The sequence below is a fragment of the Dipteris shenzhenensis genome, chromosome 10 (genome assembly GCF_047967505.1).
Source record: "Dipteris shenzhenensis isolate YYH24624 ecotype China chromosome 10, Dip_SZ_1.0, whole genome shotgun sequence".
NCBI lineage: Eukaryota > Viridiplantae > Streptophyta > Polypodiopsida > Gleicheniales > Dipteridaceae > Dipteris > Dipteris shenzhenensis.
The window spans coordinates 9157586-9170511 of record NC_141605.1 but is presented as its reverse complement, the minus strand read 5'-3'; the positions used below and the strand labels follow the sequence as shown (position 1 = coordinate 9170511).

General features: G+C 45.7%; 1 protein-coding gene across 2 annotated transcripts in view; it reads right to left on the bottom strand.

The window, feature by feature from the left end:
- Nucleotides 1-337: 337 nt before the first annotated feature.
- The window catches only part of LOC147897371 (GDSL esterase/lipase WDL1-like), a 59707-nt gene continuing 47118 nt past the window's right edge, over nt 338-12926 (bottom strand). The window contains exon 8 of one of the 2 annotated variants that reach the window (XM_087380575.1): nt 338-741. In XM_087380575.1, the coding sequence (XP_087236701.1) occupies nt 570-741 (172 nt within the window). In that variant the 3' untranslated portion in view covers nt 338-569. The remainder of the gene's footprint in view (nt 742-12926) is intronic. The other variant, XM_087380576.1, reaches the window with a different exon arrangement.

The window sequence follows — 12926 nt, the reverse complement described above, 5'->3', positions numbered from 1 at the left end:
AAAGCTATTATTTTGTGTGAATTTACTTTTTACAGTATGACATTTTAGATGACATGAACTACATGAATTCTTTTGAAACAGACTTTTTGCTTTAAAGTTTGTACCTGCTCATGCATGATGTTCATTCTATGACTCTTCATATGAATAAACTTCCAGAACATAAACCTCAGAATTTTATATGTATTAGGTTCAATGATTATGGTTTTGTAAGTTACTGTGGTACAAGATGATGGTTCAACCCTGTAAACTATGATGAAAGGATATGTGTATAGAGTATAATGATAGTATGATCCCTCCGTCACCCCAGAATGAGAAGGGTGATCCCGTAGTTTTCCTGGTCCGTGAATAGTGTATAATGATTTGGGGGGTGGGGATTTAAAAAGGCAATGGCAGGTACCTGATGTACCTTATATAATTTTCCCCATACAGCTGCAGTGGTACTCATGCTGAACATACAGAACATTTCATACAAAGGTGTGCAGCCATGGTGGATACAATGCCTCGCTTATAAGTTTAATAGCAACAAATCAAACAGGAACTGGTGCATTGGCAATCATCATGTCAAGATATTACTCAGTCAATTCCCATGATGGATGAACATAGTCGTAAACTGAAGGCTCCATAAAATCTCCTGGCATTGATTCCCAATGTAAACTTGGAGACCACTCAGCTGCCTTTAGAACTTTCAATAACTCATCCAGTAATACCTTATTTCCTTCAGATGTCAAATGCATACCATCACTGGAAAAAAGAGGAGTAATCAGCGAGATTTTATTTGTTCAGACAGCTCGATTAGTAGAACTTTCAATCTTTTTCCAGAACGTTAAAATCAATAACAGAAAACTAAATCTCTCATAGATACAAATTCTAAGCCACAATCTTATCAATCGTGGCAGGAACAAAACTTCACTTGCATTAAGAAAATGAAAGAAGATCAGCACATCTTCATGCGTAACAACACTGTTAAAATTGTGTGAGAAATATCTGGAGGGTGAAGTTAAGGGCTACAATATGGGCTATTTCAATGAGACTGCTTGCTGTTCGCGTGTGTGCATGCCTGAGAGAGAGAGAGAGAGAGAGAGAGAGAATTGTATTTGCATGTTTTACCAAACATCTGCAAATGGTTGTAACAAAAAAGTTTTCAAGCATGCTGTAATTTTAATCTGTGCACTTGATTGGGGAATACAGATAAACCTACAGGGAAACATTCCAATTACGAATGTAAATGACCTTGGATGGTAATTGTACGTATGTATATGAAAACGTTTGTGCACTTATATGTTAGTATACACAAAAGATTGTGCTTAAGCTAATGGTCAAAGATTGTTTATCAAGGTTCATAGTTGGGCCAACGTTTTATGGAACATAAAGGGGGTATAATTTTAAAGGGAGTTTACCATTTTCGAACAGACTGCTTGCTCCCACTTGGCACTCTGCTGGTTGTGGGTGTGCCACAGGCGCTTCCAGCTTGGGCAGCCACCTAGCTGCTGGTCTTGCAGCCAGGGTGGCTTCTCTGCGTGTTCCTCTGGCAGGCCGCCTTCTAGCAGCTGCAGCAGAGTTTCGTGCCCTGATTGGTCGCTTGGAGTCAAGGGAGCCTGCTATTGTGGAGTCACATTCACACAGGAGCCTTACATTAGAATCACTTTGGTTGCGCCTCTCCAAGGACGCCTTGCTGCACTTTGTTTCGCCCCGGAACCCCAGTCTACGGCGCCTTTCTTTGGAGCTACTGGCACAGCTCTCGTGCTACTGGAGATCCTTTCAAGCTGGGACAGCCCCGGGTACCCACGTGCCCACCTTGGAGGTCTCTTTGGCATCAAGCTGGTGGGAGGTTCTGGTTTCTAAAGCTGTATTGTTTCGTAATCAGTGGACCGACTCACTTGGTGTTTTGCGCACTATCCAGATCCTTGGAGCTCATCTCATTGCTGCACCTGGGAAGACTTCTTCTGGAGCAGGCCGGGCTCTTCTTAATCATGAGTAGCTCCCATTGGTCAGCCAAATAGTTTGGGGCTACATTGATGAGCCCGCCACGCTTTGCTCTCGTGACTGGCCGTGGAGCTGGCCTGGCCTTTGGATACTTTGTGGAGTAGTTTTGAGCTACTTTTTGGATTCATTGCGTTTCAAACAGCCCCTGCAGTAGGTGGAAGCTGCTTGATCTTTTTTGGTCATCCTTCTAGCAGGGCAGAAGGTTTTCTTTTTGGACTCATTGTGTTTCAAACAGCCCCTGGAGTAGGCGGAAGCTGCTTGAGCTTTTTTGGACCTCCTCCTAGACAGCGGTGTTTGCTCTGTAGTTTCGAGCTCCTTCTCTGGATCCTTTGACGCTTTGTTGCTACTCCAACACAGGTGTTCTTGGTGGGTTTGCCTTCAGGTTTTCAGCCAAGAAGTGCAGGTCTTCTCCTTGGGTTGATGGAGCTTCACTTGCGGGCTGGAGCTCCCTTTAGCCTCTCCTTTTAGCTGTCCCTCTACTGGTGGGCAGCCTTAGCTTCCTTGGACAGTTCCTTTTGCTCGAAGTCTAAGGGCTTGTGCTAACTGTCCTGCAGCTAAGAGCCCGTTTCTTTCTTTCCTTTCTTTCTTTTCCCACCCCACTTCTCTCCGTGCGTGGCATAGCGTTCTTGCTTGTTTTGGAGGAAGATAATATTGGTGGCAACCCTTGGTCTAGCTAGAGGGTCTCTATGGCAACACCCTTGAATCCCCTAGCCGTTAAGGTTCTCCTTTCTCTAGCTGACAAGCAACAGGTGAAGCAAGCTGTGCAGTCACTTCAAGACGGCAGTAGTAGGCAGAATAGTTTGGCCTCAAGCCCACAAGGAGACAGGTGAGAGATTGGCTTCAAGCAAGCTTGGCACTAGAAGGGGACCACATTCAAGAGACCACCATCTATGGGAGAGGCATCTTCGTCCTCTAGGTGAGCACCCCTGACACCACCCTGGCACTTGTGGAGTGGAGCCCATTCTCCTTGGCCCCCACTAGGTGTACCTATTTTTGTGGTACCACGGGTTCACATTGGAGGACATGGATCCATGTCCCCCACTTCCCGGTGACGCTACGATTCTTGGGGCTCTCATGGCTCTCATGGGAGTATAGGGCCATTCTTCCTTCCAACGGACGCGTGTTTGATAACTGGAATGATTAGATGTTATTTTTCTTGACTGAAGGTTTGTTTCCAAAATCTCTATCCAAAGATCAGAGGAAAAAGCAAGCTTTGAGGAGTAAGTCCTTTTAGGGATTGACGCTGTAATGTGTTTTGTATAAAAGATGTATTGATAAAGTTATAAGAAGATGTGATATTGACTTTGAGAAAGATGATGTATTTTTAGAAGACCATCAAGGAATTAATAAAGGCAATAGTTCAAGAGAGATAACTAGCAAAAATATAATGCAAGCGGGTCTATGGTAGCCTACAATTCTCAAAATTCTTTCAATTATTCTTAAATAGTGTTTGCATTGTTTAAAAGAAGATAGACCAATTCAATCAGATAAAATGTTGCATTAGATGGTACTTCCTTTGGAATTATTTTTAAAATGCAAATGAGACTTTGTTAGTCCAATCAAACCACTTACTAAATATACTACAAATTTGTATATTTTAGTAGTTATTGACTACTAAACAAAATGGGTAGAAGCAATCACACTCCAAGTTGATAGGCCAACAACACTTAAAAAGTTCATATCAAAATATCACGACTAGGTTTGGTTGTCCAATTGAATTCCTTTTTTATCAAGGTGTTTATAGGTGATTAGCAAATTGATAATTTTGCATATAATTGTTCATATGGAATCCACTCCTTATTATCCACTAGTAATGGGAAAGAAAGAAGTTCCCACAAAATTTTACTTATGATTTTGAAGAAGACAATTTCAAAAAACAAAACAGAGTGGAGTAAAAAGATTCATTCTACATTATGGGCGCATCCAAGATTACCATAGGTACTTACACATCTCAAGTTTGAATATGGTCTTGAAGCTATAGTACCTATGAAGTTCATAGTACCAAGTCTCAGGGTGGTTGTGCAACACACTCCCTTCCGGAGATGATTCTCTTTGAGACTGTAACCAGATTTTACTATCCTAGTCTCTGATGCAGATCACGGGAGTAGCACCTTGATCTTCCACCCAGCCAATTCTGCCAAAGCTTCCCAGCAAGAGAGAGAGAGCTATATAGAAATCACGTAGATCCACATTCTTTTATTCTCTCACTAGCCTTGACAGACCCCAAATCCCTAGATAGATCTAGATGCCACATGTCATCCATATAGGGCCTTCCTAATGCAACATTTCACCCCTCTCTTGGGATGCATTTAATTCCTTGCCCCTAGGCACAATCTTTGCACTAGGCCCTTGGTCTCAGATCTATCTAGTCTGGTGCTATCAGCCCTCACCTAGGACCTTGACATTAATCCCTCCCGATCATTTACATAAAGCGCAAACACATATATTACAAAGATAGATCCTATAAGGGAAATGTCGACTGATTCTTCCGAGGTCATGCTACCTCGGCTAGAGCGTAACATTCCTTCCCTCTTCAGACATCAGCGTCCTCGATGATAAAGTCTGGGAACACTCTCCGCAACTGATATACGGATTCCCAGGTAGCTTCGGATAGAGGCTGACCATGCCATGCAACCAACACCGTGGGTATCTTCCGATTTCGTATTTGCATTGTTCCTCGGTCCAGGATTCTTGTTGGTTTGCGCCTTGCAATATCCTCTATCTCCTGAAACAAAACCACACCTTCGATTAGTGAGTCACCAGTATGTAAAAATTTCTTTAAACGTGAAACATGAAAAACCGGGTGCACCTTACACCCCTGTGGCAATTCTAATTTATAGGCTACACTGCCTATTCTCTTTAGAATTAACCACGGCCCACAGTATCGAGGTGATAATTTAGCACACTCTCCTGAAGTCAACGACTTCGAGTGCGAAGGAATTCTAAGAAAAACTTTTTCTCCCTCTTCAAATACTCTTATAGACCGATTTTCATCCGCATACACTTTGGCTCTATCCATAGCCTGACGGATATTAGCTCTCGCAAGTGCTAGCATCTCCCGCATCTGAACTACAAAGTTCGCGGCACTAGGCACTTTCTGAGGTACTCCAACTATAGTCGGATTGGCTGGTCTATAACCATAGTTCAGCTCAAACGGACTGAACCCAGTAGATGAATGCTTCCTATCATTGTAGGCAAACTCCAACAATGGCAACCACTTGTCCCATGTATGCTGCCTCAATGACACATATGCTCTCAGCATATCCTCTAAAGTTTGGTTGACTCTCTCCGTCTGACCATCCGTCTCAGGATGATCTCCACTACTCATTCCCAACTCAGTCCTTAGTGTCTCAAATACCGCTGTCCAAAAGTGACCGGTAAACCTGACATCTCTGTCTGACACTATGGATCTAGGCAATCCATGCAGACGAAATATATGTCTAATAAACAACTCCGCTACTTGCGGGGCACTAGTAGACTCTCTAGTCGGAATGAAGTGAGCCATCTTGGTTAGACGATCAACCACCACAAGGATAGAATTATACCCTCCTTGTGTTGCAGGTAGCCCTACAATAAAATCCATGGAAATGCTCTCCCACTTACTTAGTGGTATTTCCAAGGGCTGTAAAAGTCCGGGTGGCTTCACCCGCTCGGCCTTACTTACCTGACACGAGAAACACCGTGTCACATATTCATGAATATGCTTTTTCATCTTTGGCCAAAAGAAATCTCGTTTCACGAGATCATAGGTCTTCTCGACTCCTGGATGTCCCGCACACGGGCTATCATGGCACTGTCGAATGACTCTCTGCCTGAGATCATTCTGACTAGGTACTACAACCTTGCCATTTCTAACTAGCATACCATCTCTTATGGTATATCTTGCATAAGTTTGGCCTTTTCTGGATGCCAGGTCATCCTTTTCACTTTCCCCGGGTTTTAATACATGAGCCTTAGGCCATAAGCTCTGGACAAACTCGTCCACCTTTTGAGTTTTTCTTATCTCGGTCATTAGAGCACTCTCTAATACCGTGAAACTCAGGTTGTGCATAATGCGAGACAACGCATCAGCTACCTTATTGTCTTTTCCTCTTCGGTACCGAATCGTTAGATTAAACTCCTGCATGAGCTCTGCCCACCTAGCTTGGCGGCCCCTCAAGTCAGGCTGTTTACAGAAATGTTTCAGAGTATCATGATCCACATCCACATAAAACTCTGAACCATACAGATAATGCCTCCATGTTTTCAAAGCATGGATAACAGCATACAACTCCAATTCATGAGTTGGCCAATTCCTTTGAGAGGGAGAAAGCTTCTTGCTTTCAAAGGCTACTGGCCTTCCCTCTTGAAGGAGGACTGCTCCTACCGCAATGCCACTTGCATCGGTTTCCAGGAACAACGGTTTATGGGGATCAACTATTTTTAACACCGGTCCTGTGACCACAGCTTGTTTTATGGTGTTAAAACTTTCCTGTTGATTCTGTCCCCAAACAAAAGGTACTTTATCTGAGGTCAGATCAGTCAATGGCGATACTATTCCGGAATATCCTTTGATATGCCTTCTATAAAACTGGACAAATCCCAAGAATGATCGCAACGCGGTCAGACTCTGAGGGATTGGCCAAGTCAGTATCGCAGCCACTTTCTTCGGATCCATTTCTACCCCCTGTGGAGTAATTATGAACCCTAGATACTCAAGCCTAACCATACACAGTATAGTTTTCTTTTTATTCACGTAAAGACTGGCTTTTCTCAAAGTACTGAACACTATCCTTAAGTGTTCACAATGCTCAGTAACACTTTTACTGAATATCAAGATATCGTCAATAAAATGTACTACAAACTTTCCGATATACGGACGTAGCAAATCATTCATAAGCATGACGAAGGTCGCTGGAGCATTGGTAAGTCCGAAGGGCATTACCAAAAACTCATAATGACCAAACCTGCTTCTAAAAGCGGTTTTATGCACATCCTCGGCTCTAATCCGGATCTGATGATAGCCGCACTTAAGGTCTATCTTGCTGAAAATTACGGCTCCATGTAATGCATCTAGCAAATCATCAATCCGAGCCATCGGATACCTGTGCTTAACAGTGATATTATTCAATGCTCTGTAATCTATACAGAGGCGAAACGTATCATCCTTTTTCCTCTTTAATATCACTGGTGAAGCAAAAGGTGAGAAACTTGGTTGAATCTGCCCCAACTTGAGGTATTCTTCCAGTTGCCTACGCACCTCCGCTTCTTCAGTAAAGCTCATTCTATAGGGAGGTCTATTTACAGGTTCTGCCCCCGGGATCAGCTCAATCTTATGCTGAACTTTCCGTTCTGGAGGTAACCCATAAGGTAGTTCATCCCTAAAACATTCAGAGAACTCCTCTGTTATAAGATTAGCCAGCTTGGCCATCTCATCACTTTGCATAACATCAGTGCTAGCCGAAGACTCATCCACCGACTCTACCGATGCTGTGCAAAGGTATAAAGACTCTACTTGAGCCTTTCTGATTTCCATCACGGAAACCAACGGTCCCTGAGGTATATCTCTTTCACCTCGCAAGACATAAAGCACATCATTCATCTTGAATTGATATACGTGCTTTTTCCAATCAATGGCTGGATTCTTCCTAGAATGCCACGCCATTCCCAGGGCTATATCCGCATGAGCAAGCTTGGTTATTTCAAAATCAAGCTTCTCAGCATAGTCCTGAATCCGAAGCTCCAACTGGGTAACCCTTTGGTCCCATACTTCAGTTGAACTTCCATCGGCCATCCTGACTGTATACGCGTAGTCAGATGGACTTGTCTTTAATTTCAGCCTCTTCACGAGCTTGGAGTTAATCACATTGTGAGTTGACGCTGAGTCAAACAACACAATGACATCATGACTGGCCACTTGCCCTTTCATTTTGATTAACTCCGTATCATTGAAGGCTGTATACCCCGTTGCTGCGGGCTTAGATAGGATGTTATCAGGTGCACTCGTCACTAACTTAGTAACAGACACACAGAACAAACAAGGTACTAACCTCTGAGAAGATCCCGCTAGCTGAATCTGCATCTCTTCCGCTCTGGGACTTCCCTGCATCTCCACGTCGCACTTTGAGATCACCATCTCAGCCATCCGACGATCTTTATTACGTGGACAATCTCTCCACTGATGAGGTTGAAGGCAACCAAAGCATAAGCCTTCTCTCCTCGCTTTTTCCCTTTGTTCTGGGTTCAAGGGAGACTTAGACCAAGCCCGGGCTGCCATTGGAGTTACTTTCCTCTTCACTCCAATGGTGGTACTTGGTTTAGGAGTTTCAGCCGGTCTCGCCTGCTTGGCTTGACCACTCGGCTGCGAACCACTCCCTCTACTAGCCCACTTCTTCTTAAACCCAGATTTCTTTGGATACCCATACTGGGTTCCAACCTGTGCAAACCCACTTGGCTTGCTGCCCTTGGCATCCTCGTAGTTCAGGGCTATAGCTATTGCATCATCTAGCGTGTTCACGTACTTAGCCCGAACTTCCATTTTTATTCGATCATTCAATCCAAATATGAAATCTTTCACTTGGATTGATTGAGGCAGGGGTTCATCAACCTTCATTACACTCTCTCGAAACTTATCAGTGTATTCTGCCACTGATAAATTTCTCTGACGAAGGTTCCTATATTGATCCCAAGCTCGGGATGCTTCGTCAGGAGGTAAGAAGTGTTTCCTGAACTCTCTTTTAAACCCCTCCCAGGTAGTGGATGCTATGCCATCTTTTTGTTGTTTAATCCACCACCGATCCGCTGCCTCACTGAACATGTGGGTGGCCTCGCGGATCTTTTTGATGTCATTTCTGATCTCACAAATGGCGAACGCCTCGTCCCATTTGTGTAGCCAGGTCTCAATGACATCGGAGCTACGGTCGTTCATCCGACCAGAATACTTTTCCGGTCTGTAATTTGCAATATTTGGCACTTTAGCCTTCCTAGGCTCGACCGTATGAACGCTAGACTCCGGTTCCATTGGAGCCTTTCCCTTCTCCTCTCGAGAAGGTCTGGCAGACATACTCTATAGTACTCTCCTAAGTTCGGACTGCCCTGCATTGGCTTGTAACTGCTGTGCTAACAACTGTTGCAAGGCATCTTCCAGCAATGCAATCCTGCCAGATAACGTATGAGCTACTGGGCGCGATCCCTGCTGGGTCGGCCGGACTCCTGATCCACCAGGGTCCCTCCTGGAAGCCCCTTCTTCTGCTTCCATTTAATTCAATAGGTGTTTTGTTTTGTTTTGTTTTGTTTTTTTTTTTTTTTAATATTAAAAACACCACTAGAAAACTGTATTTACAAGCTGACACAATTCAGCGTCCAATAATCTGACACAATTCCCTATACTAGGGAATTCCTGCAATCCCCCCTGTGCACTGACTGGGCATCAGATACATGCATAACCCAAAAGCGCTTTTCCCCTATACTAGGGAAGCTACTGCATTTTACTCTGACTGAAGCCCACAGGCATATCCTCAAGCATACTCTGTCCTTGCTACAGCATTAAAGCCTCACACAGGCTGATTATTCACGAGGTCCTATCTACAAAAAATATAGCCTCACCAGACTAAATCAAGGAGGGAAAAAAAAACAACACGAAACTAATGGAGGTTGAAGAGAGCTTCCTGGTCATCCACGAACAGCCACACCCCCTTTTTGTTCCATGCAGTTCGAGTCTCCAATTCCTGCAGCCTCCACACTCTGTCTGCTTGCGAATAAAAAGCCTTCTCTGGTGTCGCGTATCCTTCAGATTGGGCTGTCCACGCCAACCTACGAACTGTCGACGTATATATCGCCCAGCCCACGGACCATCTGCGTCGAATCACTGCAGCACGTCAAAACCTTCCACGTGAGCGCCACCACTCACGGACCTCGTCGGCAGTCTTCTAGTCGTCACCCTCGGGTGATTCGCTACCAGCGCTCCCGCTACGCTCTTCCAAACCACCAATCCGTGCATCGACAGTTCTGACCACTCCCCCGGACTACGTGCACACAGGTCCTTCACGAGCTCACGCGACCCTTCAGGTGAATCCCTGCCCACGCGACGGCCAACACTAATCCTTGGGCAATTATCGAACATCCCGCTTGTGAGCTCTTACATGCGCCATCAACCCGTCACTGCTCGTCGACCAGCCAGCCTTCTCTATCCTAGGACTTTCCGCTGACCAGCGTCAATTCATTCTCTCCTTCCCAACCTTGGGCTCTGATACCAAAATGTAACCAGATTTTACTATCCTAGTCTCTGATGCAGATCACGGGAGTAGCACCTTGATCTTCCACCCAGCCAATTCTGCCAAAGCTTCCCAGCAAGAGAGAGAGAGCTATATAGAAATCACGTAGATCCACATTCTTTTATTCTCTCACTAGCCTTGACAGACCCCAAATCCCTAGATAGATCTAGATGCCACATGTCATCCATATAGGGCCTTCCTAATGCAACATTTCACCCCTCTCTTGGGATGCATTTAATTCCTTGCCCCTAGGCACAATCTTTGCACTAGGCCCTTGGTCTCAGATCTATCTAGTCTGGTGCTATCAGCCCTCACCTAGGACCTTGACATTAATCCCTCCCGATCATTTACATAAAGCGCAAACACATATATTACAAAGATAGATCCTATAAGGGAAATGTCGACTGATTCTTCCGAGGTCATGCTACCTCGGCTAGAGCGTAACAGAGACCCTCGAGGGAGGAACGCTTCAACAAAGACTAGAGATATCTGGGTTACTAGGCCAGTGTCTTTGTTGCAGGAAGATGGGCCACTTGGCTAGGGACTGTGCGAGAGGTCAAAGTCCCCCCCCCGGCTACAGGATAGACAGAGATAGCAAAGGGAGCCCTAGGAGGATAGGACCTAAGGCAGCAAGAGTCCTAGACTCCCAGATCCCGAGGGAAAGTGGACCAAGGTGGGGAAAAAGAAACCAAACAAGTGGGCCTTAAAGAACCGTAGACAGTGCGCTAATCGCAGGAAGAGCGCAGACAACCTCTCACTCCAAGGAGAATCAGGTAGAGGGGGCCCTTCAGCATGCCCATCCCCTCCGAAGAGCATTCCCTTCATTCCTCCAACAAACCTACCGGAGCAAGGGTTCAGATCACACCATGGTGAGTTGAAACGTGCATGGGCTCCATGACCGTGCATGCAATCAGGCACAGTATATGATACTTCGACAGGAGTTGCAGAAAGCAATGGTAGGAGGGGGTAGTAGACTTTCTCTTGATCCAAAAGCACATGTCTTCAGCAGCGGACATTGGACTTCATCACCACCTCCTCACTAGGAGGGGTCCAGAGGTTTGGGCCCCAATAGTAGGCCAGTGGAGGGGTCTACATCTCAGTCTCCCAAGCAATGGCTTCGGAGGTCTTTGATCAAAGTGAACTCATTGCAGGTCATGCAATTTGGATGGGTCTCCGTGCAGGTGAGTCCAAGATTGGGATTCTGAATGTGTATGCACCCGCTTGCAAACAGCACCACCCTGTTTTTTGAAGGTGGCTCACAAAGTGCCTCTCGTGTTGACTCCTAGATTGTTGGAGGCGACTTCAACAACCTAGAAATTGCGGAGGACAAGCAGGGAGGAGCCTCTTTTGCGGAGATGCCAGTAGTGGAGAGGAGCATTTGGGAACAATTCATCTCTACGATCAGTGGCAATGACCCTTGGAGGGAGGCAGAGTTTACTAGGCTCTTCGGTAGCCTCCACTTTTCTTTTGGACAAAGGAGGCACGATAGACTGCTGGAGCACCTCCGTAGATTTTACATTGGGGACTGGGCGTTGCACAAAGGTGGCTCCATAGGTATTCAAGCGGGCACTAAGATGTCAGCTACTCACCGGTTGTACTTCATCGGTTGTACTTCATCTAGAGCAGCCCCACCTTGAACTATCCCAAAAGGTGATCTACGTCCCAGATGATCTCCTTCAGGAGGCAGAGGTGCAACAGGCAGTAGCCGAGATCTAGAGGTAGCCAGAGGGGGGGGGGGCCAGAGAGGGTTGGGCATCTTGGGTAACAGATATCTAACAAAGCAGCCAGGAGCTACAGTCCCATACCCTCAAACAAAGGCATGCTCTTAAGGAGCAGGAGAGAGCATTGTGTCATGATCTAGCATCCATAGAGAGACTCAAAGAGCAAGATCCAGGCTCACTATGGCTCGGTGACTGATATGAGAGTGTGCAGCTCAACCTACAAGCCACGTAGGTTTGTCGGGCCGAGTTCTCCTACCACTTCTCCTTGGTCAGATGGATGCAACAGGGTGATAGGATGACTAGGTAGTTGTTCCACACCACTAGGCCACGGTCAACAAGGACTCACCTTCAATGGTTGCAGGACGCGCAGGGGCAGATGGACATGGACATGGACACTTAGGAGATCCTTGAGTTGACAACGGACTTCTATCGATGGTTGTTTCAGTCTAAGGAGGAGTCGCATGTGACTCTTGTAGCTCAAGAGGCAATTTGGAAGTAAGTTCCGTCAGTAGTCTCGCAGAATTTGAGCAGACTGCTAGAGGCTCCATTCACGGTTGAGGAGCTCCGAGAGGCCCTCAAGGACCTCTCTCCTTAGAGTTGCCTCGAGAAGGATGGCCAAACCCCGAGTTTCTTTCAGTGTTTTTGGGAGCATATTCTCACCCTGCTTAGGTTGGCTTGCCAGGAGATTTTCGACTCAAGCTCGCTTCTGCAGTCTTTGAGCCGAGGTTAGATTTGCATGATCTCGAAGGGAGGGGATAGATCAAACAATCACCAGTGGAGATCGATCCCTTTGCTAGATACCGCTTACAAGATCTTGGCCAAGGTCTTGAGCTTGTGGTTGAGGCCCCACCTACTTGATATCATTCATGACACGCAGACCGAATTAATTCAAGAACGCGGTATCCTGGACAACTTCTTCACCTTTTGGGAGGCAGTGGATCGGGCAAAGGAGGAGTCACAACCTATTGCC